The sequence below is a fragment of the Mytilus trossulus genome, chromosome 1 (assembly GCF_036588685.1).
Source record: "Mytilus trossulus isolate FHL-02 chromosome 1, PNRI_Mtr1.1.1.hap1, whole genome shotgun sequence".
In the NCBI taxonomy this organism is placed as follows: Eukaryota; Metazoa; Mollusca; class Bivalvia; order Mytilida; family Mytilidae; genus Mytilus; species Mytilus trossulus.
In genome coordinates, this window is record NC_086373.1 from 62,175,009 (window position 1) to 62,193,662 (window position 18,654).

The 18,654-nt window shown below is 32.6% G+C and overlaps 1 protein-coding gene across 1 annotated transcript; it reads left to right on the top strand.

The window, feature by feature from the left end:
• Positions 1-659: 659 nt before the first annotated feature.
• On the top strand, positions 660-16,383 carry LOC134685287 (DBH-like monooxygenase protein 1). The gene is made up of 11 exons (XM_063544950.1): positions 660-1,061; positions 2,658-2,804; positions 4,073-4,249; positions 5,131-5,214; positions 10,295-10,471; positions 11,289-11,391; positions 11,996-12,162; positions 13,314-13,496; positions 14,591-14,650; positions 15,067-15,303; positions 16,312-16,383. The coding sequence occupies exons 1-11, from the start codon at positions 738-740 to the stop codon at positions 16,381-16,383; spliced, it is 1,731 nt and encodes a 576-aa protein (XP_063401020.1). The 5' UTR covers positions 660-737.
• Positions 16,384-18,654: the final 2,271 nt, after the last annotated feature.

Genomic DNA, 18,654 nt, shown 5'->3' on the forward strand with positions numbered 1-18,654 from the left:
TTTAAATTATCGTTTGAATAAATAATGTTTAGATCTTAATATATTTTGCGAACTTCACGAAAGTCAGTGATAACGAAAGCTTTAGTACCATAAACTTAGACAAGACGAAAAATTACCTTAAGCTAGGATTTTGAAAAAATATATCAGAATTTATGTATGAAATTAAATGATAAATGTGATTTCGTTCTGTTGATAAATACAGATTACCATACATTTAATAATGGTGTTAGTGGGTAAAGTGTTATCTAAAAGATTAGTATGTCTTCTATATCTATATCGAAGGTCAATGATCTATGTCTATGTGTTTAGCAACAATGTTATGTTCCTGTCTGTTTTAACCTATAAGGCTACTTTGACATATGAATCATCGTGTATTCATGTATTAAGAAATGATTCATATATTAAGAAATGATTCATTATTATTAAGATTTCTAATCAAATACTTATTTTAACTAATTTATAATAAAACAATATACATTTGTGTATGTTAATACCTGAGATTAATACATGCACCATGAAATTGTTGCATCATACTGAATTAATAACTATAACTTATAGCTATCATAATCAGGTGAAAAAATGAGGTCTTTATAGGTACGCGTGATATGCAGAAATTGTTTGTTTACTTACAACAAATTGTCACATGGGTTTGACGGTTTAAGGTTATCAAAAGAGTTGTGAAATTCTCATCGATGTATAAATAAAGAAAAAAATGTGAATTTATATCAAAACTAAAAATGTATTTGTTGACTATATTTTTGACATTTTTGCTTGGGTTGCATTATAGCAATGGGCGCATTGTTGATCCAATACATCCAACACAAAGGCCTTTAGTGCCTTCTCACACAAAACCCACTCCAACAGCAGCATTTCAACATGAATTTCAGTTGGACTCTGACGGAAACTTTTGGTTATTTTGGAATGTCAGCGGTACCAATATAACGTTCGAAACTCATGTCAGAACTAGAGGATATGTTGGATTTGGGCTTTCATCAAATGGTAAAATGTTTCCATCTGATGTTGTCGTCGGATGGGTGAAAGACGGAACAGCAGTTTTAAAAGCAAGTATTTACATAGAAAAGAATTAAGGGCAATTAATTGCAATAATGTCGCATCATGGTCAATTTTTTTAAAGTCCTTAATTTTTTTTTCTAGAATTCAAAGTAGGTAGATCAATATAAAAGTATAAGGTTATCATAACATATTGCAAATATTTTAACCAAATACAAAGGAGAAGGTCCGGTAAGGGCCGATTTTGGTACCATTAACCTTCGTCCCCGAGGATATCACCAGCCCAGTAGTCAGCACTTCGATGTTGACATGAATATCAATTATATATGGGAATTTTTATAAATTTTCTGTTTACAAAACTTTGATTTTTTTCGAAAAACTAAGGATTTTCTTACCCCAGGAGTAGATTACCTTAGCCATATTTGGCACAACTTTTAGGAATTTTTTTATCCTCAATGCTCTTCAACTTTGTATTTATTTGGCTTTAACAATTTTGATCTGAGCGTCACTAATGAGTCTTATGTAGACGAAATGCGCGTCTGGCGTATAAAATTAAAATCCTGGTACTTTTAATAACTATTTGGCATCAAAGTTTAGATTAATCAAATGAAAAATTTTGGACATTTTTTAAATACTTAAGTGTCTACTTCAATCGATTCAATTAGTCAATATGCCATATTTCATTCGATTTAGTCATTAAAGACGCTCAAATTCAAGCTTAAATATGAAAAATCTATCAAATATGTCATAATAGGTCACTTTTCAGATGAAAATTGCCGCATCTGGGTTCATTCGCAACCTTTATATATGTTAATGTTATATATTACCATCAAATACAATTTATATTTTATTACTAAAAATGAACAAAAAATGCGGCTACTTCCATTTCAGACGGGAACCGTCTAAAAATTAACCGAAATGCTCAAAACTCGAAGATTCCAGTAATTTAGCATGACTTCATGTTGTTAGTACCCTATACATTGTATTGTCAAAAACAGCCCATATTTAAAGTTTATTGAACAGAAGTACTCTACTTACCAATAAATAGCTACAAGTTTACATTGTAGATTTAAGCAGATAAAGCGTCATCTGGAAAATTAATAAAACGGTTTGAAGTTTCCGGATACAAAATAAGTGTGTTATGATTATGGATTTCATTCGATTTGGAAATTGTACAAATTTTTTTCATGTTTATCATTTTAAACTCTTTAATGTGCAAATTCGTTATTCTTTTGTGCATTTTTGTTTGTACTTCTTCTATACTGAAATATAAATCATTTGTGTAAAATATCATTTTTGTTTAACTCATGCCAAATATGACTGTATTTGGAGTAAAAAAAACTATGGGTCAAATGCCCATTTCAGGTAAAATATATCAACTTTAAAAATGTATGATGGCAAAGTTACGTTAATAATATCATTTCTTCACTAAAGTATCCATATTATATTTTAACTTCTCTCCTACATATTTCTAAAATCTTTAGTGATTTTTTTTTATTTTTTTATCACAGAATCATGACTACAGTAAACAAACTGGTAACATGTTACCTTACCCCATGAAGTCATTTGCTTTCGGGGTTTTTTCATTCATCATCTATCTAAAAAAAACAGATACTGTAAATAACAGAATACAATTTTATTTTAAGGACTGCCACACCACAGGACATTTTACTCCCGAAGTAGATACCAGCCAGGATTGGCACTTGATTAGTGGATTTGAGAACGATTTTGGCACTGTCCTGACATTTTCAAGAAAATTGGACACATGCGATGACAACGACACAATAATAACAGTAAGTATTGGTCAATAATCTGAATTTCATGTTACATAAAATTTGATACAGATACAATTACTTACGATATTGAATTGATACAGTTGTATTGCATTTTTATGAAGACACACGTAAGTCAGCCCCTGCTACAGCACATACGAAAGCGTCATTATCCTCAATCGTGACCTTTATCTATCTTTAACATATTGTCACCTTGCAGGTAGTTTCGTCACAAAGCTTGAAGTCTTTAAAGCTAATTCATGCAAATGGGTTGGCATACGCTACGTTTTCAAACGACTGATCGAATCAAGAGGCAAACGTTGTCAATTTACGCGGATCAAGGGAGTCATCTGCATACATTTACTATATAAAAAATGCACACGCAGTGAAATTGGTTTCAACATAAATTACATTGCTTAAATAGACAGTTCCAAGAAAACTCACCTAGGACTAGATTAGGCAGATATATATATCCTAGTTTGCTTTTATTTCATCTTTTCCGTCTTATTGACTTGAATCTACTCTTGGTTTATTCGCCGCAATTGAAAATCAACTTGTCAGGAGTTGTTTTGAATTGATTTGGAAAAAGTTGTTGTTTGGCAATTCCTTGAATCAGAAAAAACGACAATATAAATATTCGTGATTAACTTGAAAACTCTTAGTTCTTCCTGTTCATGTCATATGCATAACAAATACAAACCAAATATGATAGAAAGAAAAATATGATTCTTATGAGATTCTTTGATGAAAATTGGCCAGCCAGTTTATGGTGCTTGGAGTCTTTTGAAAGTATATGCACATAGTCTTCGTAAAAGCCGTTCTAACTTCAACTGATACTAAAAGTGATGTTCCTTGTAATATTAGGCGCAATTACCTTTTTTACCTACTGTGAATAAGGTTTCAATATTGGAGCTGTTACAAATGTATCTATAAATATTGTATTCACCATTTTTTAAACAAAATCTAATGAAAATATCATCTTGCTAAGTACTCGTACGTACCGTATTGAACTGAGTGGTGAATCTCTTGAATTGATCGGCTGACCAAAATGTATGTTGGCAAGCGGGAGGTTCAGTACTACATTGCTAAATGCTATCTCGGTTGTTATATAATTAGAATTGAGGATATATCTCCGCATACAAGCCATCTCTACATCTTGCGAATTGGTAACACAGAAAAAGTATTTCAAATTAGGTCCAAGCAAACAAACAAACCAGATCATTAGCTTTTGTAAACATTATTAGTAAATTGAATTATATTTCATTGAATACATATAATTTTGTTTCCAGGACGACACTGTGAAAGCTATATATTCCTACCATCCTGACGATCCAGATTCTGTCCAAGGAATGCAATGGCATGGAGTAAAACGTCGTGGTGCTCAAAGTTTGATGTTTTTGTCATCTACTAAGTCGGATGTTTCCATTCCAGCGAATAATATACACATAGATCTAGTATCACCAAACGTAGGTTTACATTATATTAGCAATGTTTTAAAGATACACCTGAGGCGTGGTAGAGGTTAGGGACATGTCTGACAAGTACACCAGGGGGAAATAGTTGTATTGAATCTTTAAGATATTTTGCCGTTATTAATTATATTGGATAAACAATGAAACGGTTTCTTCTAAGATACTATTTGCTCTACTAACCAGAGCTTTAGTTTCAAATAACCTTAGTCCAACCAGCCGTTACAAGATTCATATATTGTTCATATATATTTTATTTAAGTCAAATTTTAAACCCTAATAATGCGCCTTTTTATGTCTGTCATTCTTTACTTTACAAAAATGTATAATATTTGCATTGTAAAGGGATGGATGACAAGAGGTAAGGGTAATAAAGTGCACATGTTCTCATTTATAGCACATTCCTTCGAACAACTTGAATATAAAACTCATGTTAAGTCGCCAATTACAAATGCATACTAGGAAACAAATCACAACTGACACAATAATATCCATAATTAGTTCCAAATAGTGTCAAAGATATGCATATAAGACAATTTATAAGATTTCAAGAGTTAGAAAGGGTACCTGGGGAGGTTGGGTCAGAGAGAATGGGAGGTGTGTTTCAAATGATTTTAACATTTCAAGAACATGCAGAACAATTACAAAAAATGGCAGCATTGATAAAATGTGTAGCACCACTGAGATATATATTTATCTCCTAGCACAAATCGTCTCCCTGCATTGTCACCAACCCTGTGGTCGTAAAAACCTATCATTCTTTTTTTTTCGTTTACAAGTCAGATATTTATTTTATATGACTTGTATGACCTTATTATATTTTGTTTTCTCTGTTTGTTGTATTTCTAATCATTTTATTGAATGAATCTTTTCTTCAGTTTGCTGTACCTTCTGTTGATACACGTTACCAATGTACTATACACAAAATACCAACCCTAACGAAGAAACATCATATGATCAGAGTGAGTGATGAATTTATATGATATACTAACTTTATAAAATCTGAACTGCATGCACAAAAAGGAAAATATTGAATTAATGACAAAAAACAGGTGTTATGAAAATAGACGTTTACATTTTTTGCAAACACACTTGTGCAGAAAGGTAATGTCTTCATCAGTACAAAAAAAAAAATCCAGAGCATAATTAAAGTGCAAACAAAAAACAGAGTGCCATGTCGGGTATGATATATAAATTTAAATGAATTAATCCATTATGAAATAAATTAGAAATTTATGAGCCGTGTTTCTATTGATAAAGATTTGAACGAGTGATGAACTTTCTCCAGCTGTTAAGATTTAAATGTGTGTAACGGTACAGATTAGATCTGTCATAGATACAGAATTAGAACGACTGATGAAGTATAGCAAATTACCACCTAAGTTAAAGTAATCAAATCAATTAAGAATGACTAATATTTATTATATATAATTACACAGACATAATATATATACAAAAGTAATAAAAAACATAATATAATAAAAAATACAAAATATAAAATTGGCGTTACGGGCAACATGCTAGCAATTGATATGTATTTAAAAAATAAAAAATAAAATACATATCTCAATTAAATTCACATTATTCGAGCATCTATCGCGGCACTTGCACTTGACGACAGAGTGTAGATGTGGTACCGTGACTTCAAATAACTTTCACCATATACTTTAAGGAGAAAGTCACGAGCCACTTTAGTATACATCAAACAGAAACATAACTCGTAGAGTATTGAATGAAACCTCAAACAATGTGAACCTAATAGCAAAGCGAGCCTTTTAAAAGAGAGTATTTACAAGAGCTCGAAGCATAATTCAAAGAACAATATGTTACTTCAAAATACCTCTCTACGAGTGACATGTTGAGCGCTGGCCCATCCCATGTCAAACATATGTAACTCAAGTATACCCACTCTTTTAGTTTATTTAATTAATTTTAATACCTGCATGTTGAGCGCTGGCCCAGCCCATGCTTAGAGGGTATATGGGCTCACTTTGCAACCTGAGACGGATAACCTCGAGTGAAAAAACCATTTGCACACTAAAACATGTATCCAAAAGAACTGTCAAATGGACAAACAAATGATTCGTTCACCCGACGAGAGGGCTGCCTAGTTATCCATTTTATTCAGGGCTGCCTGAGAACTCAGATAATAATTTTGTGACAAGTAAAGAATGGATGAAATTCATTATTACATTGCCCGAACGAATTGCTGCACATGTTGCCAAAGCACAAACCACAATCTCGGAGGTGAAAGGGGCGGATGGAGGGTAAATAATTACAAATAAAAATATTACATAAAATAAACATGTGTATCTAATCCATATAAAAATTACAACTGCAACTTAACTAAATTTCTAATGTACCCTAGACAAGTAAGGGAGGAGTTACTTAAGATTGACATGTCTTATATCAAACAAGATAGACTATTAACATTGCGGTCAGACAATTCCCAGACTTCCATAAATAAGTCAAGATAAGAGATAAAGTAAACAAATGGCATCTGCAAGGAAATAAACACTTACATAAACTTTAATTAATGAACATTAATACGCATTTATGAGCCGTGTTTCTATTGATAAAGATTTGAACGAGTGATGAACTTTCTCCAGCTGTTAAGATTTAAATGTGTGTAACGGTACAGATTAGATCTGTCATAGATACAGAATTAGAACGACTGATGAAGTATAGCAAATTACCACCTAAGTTAAAGTAATCAAATCAATTAAGAATGACTAATATTTATTATATATAATTACACAGACATAATATATATACAAAAGTAATAAAAAACATAATATAATAAAAAATACAAAATATAAAATTGGCGTTACGGGCAACATGCTAGCAATTGATATGTATTTAAAAAATAAAAAATAAAATACATATCTCAATTAAATTCACATTATTCGAGCATCTATCGCGGCACTTGCACTTGACGACAGAGTGTAGATGTGGTACCGTGACTTCAAATAACTTTCACCATATACTTTAAGGAGAAAGTGACGAGCCACTTTAGTATACATCAAACAGAAACATAACTCGTAGAGTATTGAATGAAACCTCAAACAATGTGAACCTAATAGCAAAGCGAGCCTTTTAAAAGAGAGTATTTACAAGAGCTCGAAGCATAATTCAAAGAACAATATGTTACTTCAAAATACCTCTCTACGAGTGACATGTTGAGCGCTGGCCCATCCCATGTCAAACATATGTAACTCAAGTATACCCACTCTTTTAGTTTATTTAATTAATTTTAATACCTGCATGTTGAGCGCTGGCCCAGCCCATGCTTAGAGGGTATATGGGCTCACTTTGCAACCTGAGACGGATAACCTCGAGTGAAAAAACCATTTGCACACTAAAACATGTATCCAAAAGAACTGTCAAATGGACAAACAAATGATTCGTTCACCCGACGAGAGGGCTGCCTAGTTATCCATTTTATTCAGGGCTGCCTGAGAACTCAGATAATAATTTTGTGACAAGTAAAGAATGGATGAAATTCATTATTACATTGCCCAAACGAAATGCTACACATGCTGCCCTTGTAACGCATTGAGTATCCCCAAAATTATTCCGAGACAGTGGTTGTGCCAAATTGAATATTGTTACTTATTTACATGTATTGACTAATTAGAGCAAACTTTACAAAAATAAGCAGAAATCCACATTCTACTTAAATACATAAAAAATCATAATAAGGAATCCTTAATTTTCCTTCTAACAAAGTTTGAATCGTAATTATTTACACATTTTCGAAAGAGCTTGACGAATATCAAATTCAGATGTTCTTATATAACGACTGTAGCAGTCAGATTTCCAACGTCCTAAAGTTTGAATCATATGATCTTGGATACCATTAGAACTACAAGTTGTAGCTGCTCCTATTCGGAAAGAATGTCCACTATATTTATCGGCATTTAAACCCAAGTGTAATAGAATTGTTTTCAATTTGTCTATAAATAACGATCGGCGTAAAGCTAAATTACTACTGTCAACTAATAGCGGATCATTATCTGTTGCACCGTTCATTTTTCTGGATGTTACATATTTTGACAGCTGTACATATGGACAAATATCATTATTAGTTTTAAATAGTTTAATGATTACTCCATGACGGAAAATGTCGGTTTTGGATGCCTTCAAACGTAAATTAACTTGACAATCAGATACAAATACTACATCATCCATAGTTAAATTCAAAGCTGAATCAAATGACTGTTTGCATGTAAATTCAGAACAACGCAGGAAACCGAAAAAACCTATAACAGATGCAGTTAACATAGTAAAATTTAAATGCGGATCGAAAATACTTTTCTGTAAATGTTGGTAAATCTGTTGAAGCACACTATAAGTAATCGGTAGTTTTTGTCGCACACTTTTGTTTTCAGTTTTCTTTATACCATTTAGAATATTTTGTAAACGTAGCAAAGGTTTACCTACATTATCTACTAAAGGATTGACACTACAATTTGCAATAGAAAAATGACGTATTCCAGCAAGATATAACTTGATAGTAGAATATTTCAAATTTAACACTGACTGACAATATGATACAAAACAAATTAATATATCCTCGGAAATATTAGACATTACATTTCCAATATTTTCTCCCTCGAATTGAGAAGTACGAAATTTGAGAAAACACTTATACCCAGATGTGTATACATCTCTTGTAGCACTATTAATACTTTTACTCCACAAATTATTAATAACACAACTTAATTCCACAGAATTTCTGAGTGGGGCGGGCAGTGACAAGGTTCCACTGATGCTGTCGGACACAGTTGACGAAAACGATCCATCTGAAATCGAGAGAGAGCATCAGCTATAGTATTACATTTTCCGGCTACATGAGTAGCGTGAATAATAAAATTGTATTTTGATCTTCCTTTCTTTATAATTAAAACTGTTGCCATATTATCACAGTAAAATAGAATACGCTTCCCTGACCACTCATCACCCCATATAATAGCAGCAATTACTATAGGATATAATTCCATGTAAGCCATAGACATTGATAATTCCTTATCTAATTTCATTTCTATGGGCCATAACGCTTGAAACCATCGATTTTTGAAATAACCTCCAAATCCCACGGTTGACGCAGCATCAGTATATAAATCAAAATCAGACGCATTTACTATATTATCATCAATAAAGAAAGAAATTCCATTCCACTGATCTAAGAACTTATGCCACAATGATAAATCATTTCTACAACTAGAATTTAAAGTGACATGGTGATGAAGTTCTTTAACAGAGTGAGCTATGTTAAGTAGATAAGATATAAACGATCTCCCAGGAATAATGACTCTCATAGCAAAATTTAAATGACCCAATAAACTTAACATCTCACGTTTTGTACATGTTTTGCGGTTGAGGAAAAACAATAGGTATTCCTTAATTCGACATAATTTATTTTCGGGTAATCTAGCTTCCATACGAATAGTGTCCAATATTATACCCAAGTATTCAATGCAAAAATAATTACAAATAAAAATATTACATTAAATAAACATGTGTATCTAATCCATATAAAAATTACAACTGCAACTTAACTAAATTTCTAATGTACCCTAGACAAGTAAGGGAGGAGTTACTTAAGATTGACATGTCTTATATCAAACAAGATAGACTATTAACATTGCGGTCAGACAATTCCCAGACTTCCATAAATAAGTCAAGATAAGAGATAAAGTAAACAAATGGCATCTGCAAGGAAATAAACACTTACATAAACTTTAATTAATGAACATTAATACGCAAACATTCAAAAGTTTGAACTGTTTTAGGGGCGATAGACAATGTAATGTAACGTTAGGCATTTGAAGTATTAAAGTTTTTGTGGCTTTACACTTATGCTCGTCGTCTACCTGTGACCCAGTGAAAGTCTGCATTGCCAGAACATAAACCTCGATACCTTTCTGCTTGTTTTTATTTTTAAAAAAGTTAATTGAAAATAAGTTTGTATCTGACAATCAATACTTATTTTGTAAATATTTTTTTTGGGAAAATAATGAAATAATTGTATTGTTTTAGTACGAACCTGTTATACAGAGAGACAACATCGATTATGTCCACCATGCTGTTATTACAACATGTCCTGAAGTTACCGAGGCAGATGTTGGAACTTCCTTCGAGTGTTACTCAAGAGGTACTCCTAGACGTTTCCAGACATGCAGTGAAGTAGTGGTGGCGTGGGCTGTAGGTGGAGTGGTATGTATGCAGCTTTACTTATAAGCTTAGTTGACACGCTCTTATTTTAAATTACTCGAGTATTTGAATGGGTTTTTAAAAAACGTCTACCGCCCAGCAGTAAAAGAGAGGCAAAAGGTACCAACGGAATATTTAAACTCATAAGTCGGAAACAAATTGACAAAGTCATGACAAAAACAAAACGTGCAAAAGACAACCAACAATACAAAAGATTAAAACACAAGATAGAAAACTGCAGACTGAGCAAAACGAACCATAACAACAACCGGTGTTGACCTCACGTGCTCCTGTTGTGTAAGTATATCTTGCACCAAATGCAGCATCTGTCATGTTTCTCATGTAATTACAAACCCTGCGAAAAGTTCGATTGGTTACATTCTATGAAAAGAGGACTGGATAATAAACTGTTGATGACGCTCATTAATTTTTTTCAGAGGGATGATTACAACTTCATCACTTAGAACTCTTATAACTTCCTTGTTTTTAATTATTGAGTGTGTTACTTTTGGGTATAGTTTTATCCTTGCAGTTCAAGCACAACGTACTGAAATATCACACATAAAATGCAAGTTGCAGTCTTATTTTTATCTATTCAACCATTCCACTTCCAAAAATCATACAAAATCAGCTTATTTATACGGATTATAATAAAAAAATATCATGTCTTGCATATTGTAACAGTTTATTCTTAAGACCAATTTTTTGAGGGTGGCCTAGAAACATAAATGTGAACCAATTTGTAGTAAATTATACTGTAATAAACTAGTAACAGGAGCAATTCTTTATTTTCTTTAATATTTTGTTCTTCTTTTACCAGGCTTTTAATATGCCAGAACACGTAGGATTTGCTTTTGGCGAGGCAGACAGTCCTAAATATTTAAGACTAGAAATGCATTATAACAATCCTACCATGAAATCTGGTAAGTATGTTAACAAATCATATAATTATCTTTATACCAAAATTCACATTTTACATGCATGTTTAATTGGATTTATGTTTGTATTTTTCACTCAAAGTGCGTTAAAAAGTATGTATGTGCACAGATGTGAAATATTTTTGATAATATATACAATACACAAAAAAGAGTGGTGGCAGTATGTACGAATGTATCCATTACGAAGTGAATAAGGCTCTTAAAATAGCGTGCAATAGAATCATTTGTTTTTTTAATACAGAAAAGATACATGCTACTTCATTTTTTAACATTGTAAATAAGTAAGATTAAGACTTTTGTAGACGAATTTCGCGTCTTGCGTGCACAATTTTAAGTCTGGTGTCTTTAACGAGGTTAATGCTTTATCTTTCATTCAAAATAAAAGATGTTTTAACAATAAAAATTTATCAACAAAAAATATGTTACTGAATGTCAATCAATTTTAAAATACAAGCAAAACAACGAGACAAATGAATAATTGCGAGAATAAGTAGCTACATTTTTACTTTGTTTTGATATTGCATTACTGGTGTCATAGTGATGAGTTTGTTTTGGTAACAAGCTGAGATGTCTTGGGATTTCATTTCAGATATTGTTGACAGTTCAGGTATCAGATTAATTCTCACCCCGGATACTCGCCAGTTTGATGCAGCCGGTATGAGTGTTGGAGTCAATGTTGATCCGACTCATTTTATACCACCATACCAAAAAGCTTTTTTGTCTACGGGATATTGCAGTCCAGAGTGTACTGAAAAGGTAGGTTTTCAAATATTGGGTTTTTTTGCAGAAAGAGATGCTTTTAAATGAAAAAACAAATATAGTTTTAAATGGAAAAATTGATTGAAACTGTTTTGTATTTTGTGGACCGAGTTGTCCCCATAAATTTTTTTTAAAAGTTGTTCAAGTGGTTCTTCAAATTTGACCGTGTTCCTTTCATTAGTGGTCTGAGTTGTCTTTAAAACTGGTCCGAGTTTTTACTAAACTTGTCAAAGTTACATTTGAATTGGTCTGACTTGTCTTTGGTTCGTGTTGTCATGTATTTGTTGTTAGTATGTATGCCTTGTTTCTTGTGATATTTTCCGTCTTTCCTCGAATTACGTTGACTTAAAGTACCTCGTGGTACCTTCTATTTTTTTCTTTTGTTACAAGAGACCCTTGGAGTTTGATTGATTTACTTTCCGGTCTAACAAGATCAGTTTTTGAATCATACTTCACACTTTTCAAAAGTTTTTAAAAAGTAGGTCTTATTGTTATTTTGTTTATTTTCTTTGGTTACATCTTCTGACATCAGACTCAGACTTCTCTTGAACTGAATTCTAATGTGCGTATTGTTATGCGTTTACTTTTTGACACTGGCTAGAGGTATAGGGGGAGGGAATTTTTGCGCCTGTCACAAGTCAGGAGCCTCTGGCCTTTGTAAGTCTTGTATTACTTTTAATTTAAGTTTCTTGTGTACAATTTGGAGTTTAGTATGGCGTTCATTGTCACTGAACTAGTATATATTTGTTTAAGGGCCAGCTGAAGGACGCTTCCTGGTGCGGGAAATTGACCGAATTTCTCGCTACATTGAAGACCTATTGGTGACCTTTTGATGTTGTCTCTTTGACACATTCCCCATTTCCATTCACAATATTAATTTTACTTGTTACAACATTTTGAGCAGATTGATATAAAAATTAATAAAACAACTAAAACACTGAAGACTTGCTAGAACATCATGCCTTGAAAAAAAAAACTAGTTCATACACCATGGCTTTTGTACCCATGAAATACCACTTCTTTACTTTGAGCAAATACACTATTACACAAATTGCGAACAGTGATTGTGTGGCGCATTGAAAATGTACTGTTCAATATTATTTAACCTGTAATATTTTTTTTTTTAATTCAATGAAGATGTATTTCAGGGTTTACCAGAAACAGGAATTAAGATTTTTGGCCTCTTACAACATGCTCATTTATTAGGTGCTGGAATTAAAACACGGCATATAAGAAACGGAACTGAACTGTCACCGATAGCTGAGGATGATCACTATGATTTTAATTACCAAGATATCCGGGTTTTAAAAGAAGAACGAGAGGTCAAACGAGTAAGTTATACTGTTTAGATTTTTTCCTTTTTCTAACTATATACTATGGTGGCCGGTTAAGGCCATTTCGCGTTTCCGCCTTTCATATACTATAGGGCGAAACGCGAAATCGAAAACACGAAGTCGAAAACGCAAAAGGGCGAAATATTTTTTTCTTTCCGATTTCGCGTTTTTGACTGGGCGCTTTCGCATTTTGCCCTATAGATTATGAAAGTCGAAAATGCGAAAACGCGAAATGGCCTTAACCGGCCACCACAATATACCATCCAATATTTTTTTAAATAAAACATTTGAAAGAGTCATTGTGTACGTAATAAAGTTACTTTAGATCTTGAGTTTGCATAAGAATTTGTACAGAACGATGCATATTTGAGAAGTATTTGTCATAAAAAAAATCATACTTACGTACATAGTACACGTTAAATTTCTGTAGCGAATAATCGTTTAAAACAAATTTTCTATTAAAACAACTGATCTATTTTTTTAAGATTCCCATACATGTAATGAACAGATATAAAGTTTTTCAATTTTCTTTTGAAATCTATTAATTTCGTAGAGACATTCTTGACACACCTACACAATCAATATACATCGTTTGTTCCAACAATTCCGACGTTTTTTTTAAGATTCGACCCGATCAAAGAAACTTAACTCTATATTTTCTGAAATAAATTTTCAAACGTGGCAATTAACGCAGACGAGGGTCTAAAACTAATTATTACAAATCAATTCTTTTAAATACATGCAACATTTTTTTCCAAGTAATTTATAAACTTTTTAAAGGCTAAATGGTTGTTATTTGTATAAAGCAGTTTGTTGCTTCTTGAGACGAATACACTAACAGTTAAAATGAAAAATCACAAAGTACATGTATACATTGTACAACAACGACACAGTCCTATATCAATTCAGTACAAATAACAGAAGACTCTTGATTTAGATTCAACAAAGTAATGGCATTGCTACAAATTAGACAAACAAATCACTGATATAACATGACAAGGCCATTAAATATTTCATTTCTCTAGTCGTTCCATTACATTTCCTTATAACATTGCTGTAAAACTTTTTAAAATGTACCTTATTTTTATCAGGGCGACAGCTTTATTGTTGAATGTACATACGACTCATCGAGAAGAAACAAACCAACAATAGTAAGTAGATACCAGTTTATCTTATTTACTGTCTCTTTTCATGTTTTTAATTTAGAAATTATAGAACCAATTTTGAAAGGTCTCAATTCCCGCAGTCAAAGCTGGCCCTAGATGAATGTTTCTATTATTTAATTATTTTTTTGTCGTATAGCTTTTCAAACCTCTTGGTTCTTATACATCCTAAGCGTTGATTTATAGTGTTTGTGCTTTTCCGTTGAACTTAAATTTAAAAAAAAGAAAGCACTTGGGACAAAAAATGATTTATAAAATATCTTACTTTATAATGAAATTTTAAATCATATTTTGGATCATACACAAAGAAAAATGTCCTCTCGTCAATAATTAAGAAATTAAAGGAAATGCGACTTCCTTAATTATTTTATTTAAACATAATAATACAAATATTTTAATTACAGGGAGGTCTATCAACACAAGAAGAGATGTGTGTTTCCTTTTTATACTACTATCCACGGACAACAATGTCTTTATGCTTGGGTTTACCAGTGTATGACCAGATATCCAAAGATCCATCCAAAGCAGTAGAACAATTCAAAGGTTGGAATTGGAGAGATAATAATGTCCAGCACATGTTTCAAGACTTGGTCAATAACTCAACATATCGAATTATCTGTAATGGACCCGAAAGGCTCAAGGTAAGTTGTCATTAATAAAATCAGCAAGTCACAAAACGTAGGGACGATAAAAGTCAGATCACAACGATCTCAGGACTCGCACTGGTCGCAATCGCAGGGCTCAAGGTTTTCATCATCTGGCATATCAAAGAAGTCAGATATATTATTATTGTATCTCCGGCGAGCACGTCACATTTCAATTATGGTCCATGGTCTACTTAAAACCAAAATAAAGGGGAAAATAATGGTCTTCACTATGATGACAGCATCTTCAGAAGTCTTTCGCCTTGAGCTAGCTAAACTTTTGTTTTCAATATAACTTTTTCTATTTACGTCGATATTTGTTTTTTGATAAACTTGTACATTCTTTATCAGATTGTTACTTTCTTTTTTTATTACATTTACCTCTTGGCTTCATAGTTTACTGTAAGGTTTCAGTCATTGTTGAAGGCCGTAGTTGTTTTTAACCAATCCTTGTCATTTGATCTTCTGTAGATAGTTGTTCCATTGGCGACCACTCTTCGTCGTATTACATTGTGTACCTTTTAAATAGACAATGATGGGTCGAGTTCGAACCACGATATATTAACATAGTCTTTCAATTTAAGAATATGATTTAGAATCCTAATGTGTGAATTCATTAAACACCAATTTTGAATGATGAACATAAAACCCCCAAAAAGAGGAAGGTACTGTATTGCCGATCTTCATCTAGGTATACAACGAATAAATTACAACTTTAGATGACCAAGGCATACTTCATAGCATGTTCAAAGCTATGTTGACATAAGTAATTTTTAAAATTGATAACTGCTACCCTCAATCCAAAGTGAACAGTGAAGCACCATGTTCTCATCTCTAAAATTATTTTCTTATCAGTGGCACTCGAAACTAAATATAAAAATTACTCGTACATGCCCAATTTTACCATGTACAACCACCCCCCCCCCCCCCCCCCACACACATTTTTTGTGTATATCGTAATTTACAGCGAAATTTCATAAATAATTATAACTTTTCGTTTTGTAGATTCATCGTCACTTTTCAGTTGTTCCTAAACCGGATGTTCCTTTCCAGAAACCACAACGACAATGTTCCTAACTCCGTCTCACTGATCTAATCTTTGACGATGGCATAATTTTATTGTATCATATGATAAAACATGTTAAATATAACTTTAAAATAATAGCAAGTGTTGAATTCTCTAAAATAAAGAGTGAAAATATGAATAAAAATAGTATGATACTTAAGGTGGGGTGTAATTCAATAGCAGCTCAACGTAATACATTTCACAGCGGTGTCATATTTTAACTTTCAATTGTTTAAACCAGTTTATTAACTGTTTTCCTTAATTATTTATCTCTAAGTCTTACAATGTTTATGAACTATGTATTTGCATTTAGGTATCACAGATCTAATTTATTTGTTTATTGTGTGTTAATTCGTGTTTTTAGATTGAGTTAAGCCTTCCAATTGTTATTTTGATTTTAAAGTTTGTCTATCTATGTTATGTGATGTTATACTATTGTTTCAGAAAGGGAGAAGGTTATCTTTGAGAAGTCAATTAAAACAGGTGTCGTTCCAGATGACTGAAAAACTGCCCACGTCTCTCCTGTATACAAAAAAGGCCAAAAATATAACCCTGAAAACTACCGTCCTATATCACTTACATGTATTTACTGCTGCAAACATTTTGAACACATCATCATGCATCATGCAGATAATCACAACATTTTGCATGTATATCCCCTACAGCATGGATTTCGCAGAGGTCGATCCTGCGAAACACAACTACTAGAATTTACAGACGATGTCTCACTAAACATGGAAAACGGTAAACAAACAGATATGTTGGTCATGGATTTTTCTAAAGCATTCGATAAAGTTTCACATTCTTTTCAAACTAATAAGCTTCATCATTACGGGATACAGGGGGAATTAAATTACTGGATACAAAATGTTCCTAGCAATCGCAAACAGTCAGTAGTTCTAGAAGGGGAAACATCTGAGTATGTTGCAGTTGAGTCAGGGGTTCCACAGGGGTCAGTTCTTGGACCAAGTCTCTTCTTGTACTATATTAATGACATTCCAACTGGTCTAACATCTACAATACGTTTATTTGCAGACGACACAATAGTTTAGTTGGAAATAAAATCAAACTCCGATGCATTAACATTACAAAAAGATCTTGACAAACTGGTATCGTGGGAAACTACTTGGAAAATGGCATTCCATCCAGATAAGTGTAATGTAATTTCAGTCACCAGAAATAAAATACCAATCACATTTAACTACACATTACACAATCATTCATCAGAACATGTAACAACAGCTGAATGTCTTGGGGTTACCATCAGTTCCAACCTTAAATGGAATGTGCATATTAACAACATATGCAAGAAAGCTAATAGCACACTTGGCTTTCTAAGGAGGAACCTGAACATAAGTTCCACATCCATTAAAGAGCAAGCATATAAGTCCCTAAAAAGACCATCACTAGAGTAATTATGCTTTCTCTGTTTGGGATAACAAACGTTAATGCTTTACAAAACTGAACACCAAAAGGATGCAATTCCTAAAAATAATCACAAAACAGACAAACAAGACATTCTAATTCTAGTCCTATAACATATGACCTCGGGGGCATTATTTACTATTTCTATTTACTGTTCTGATAAAAAAAAAAATTCACTATCAATGTGCCACCAAAAATGAAAATATCAGTATGAAAACGTTAAAAATTGAATAAGAATGCGAAGTCATATGTTATAGGACTAATTCTAATTCGAACAGGTTCCAAATTCCATCCTACAAAACACAGTACAGACAAGAATCATATTTTCCAAGAACTATTACCGACTGGAACAAACTACCGGATAACATTGTAAATTGCACTTCGGTAGATTCTTTCCAAATTTCAATTTCAAAGCATCAATATTAACTCAATTACAACATCTTACTTTATTCTTTATTCCACAAAACATTTTTTTTTTTTTTTGTTTTGTTTAAATTGTACATTTTTTCAATCTATGTCTTGTTGTAAGTTTCCTCCTGTGACATAATCTTCAATTTGTTGAAGGCGGTCACTATATGGTAGAATAGAATAGAATAAGTTTGGTACCAATAAAACGTTTAATCCCGCGGCAACTGTTTACACCTGTCCTAAGAAAGGAACTGATGTACAGTGGTTATCCTCTGTTTATGCAGTTCATACGTGTATCTCGTATCTCGTTTTTATATAGATTAGACCGTTGGTTTCCCCGTTTGAATGGTTTTACACTTGTCTAGTAATTTTTGGAAGACCTTTATGGCTTGCTGTTCGGTGTGAGCCCAGGCTCCATGTTGAAGGCCGTACCTTGACCTATAATGGTT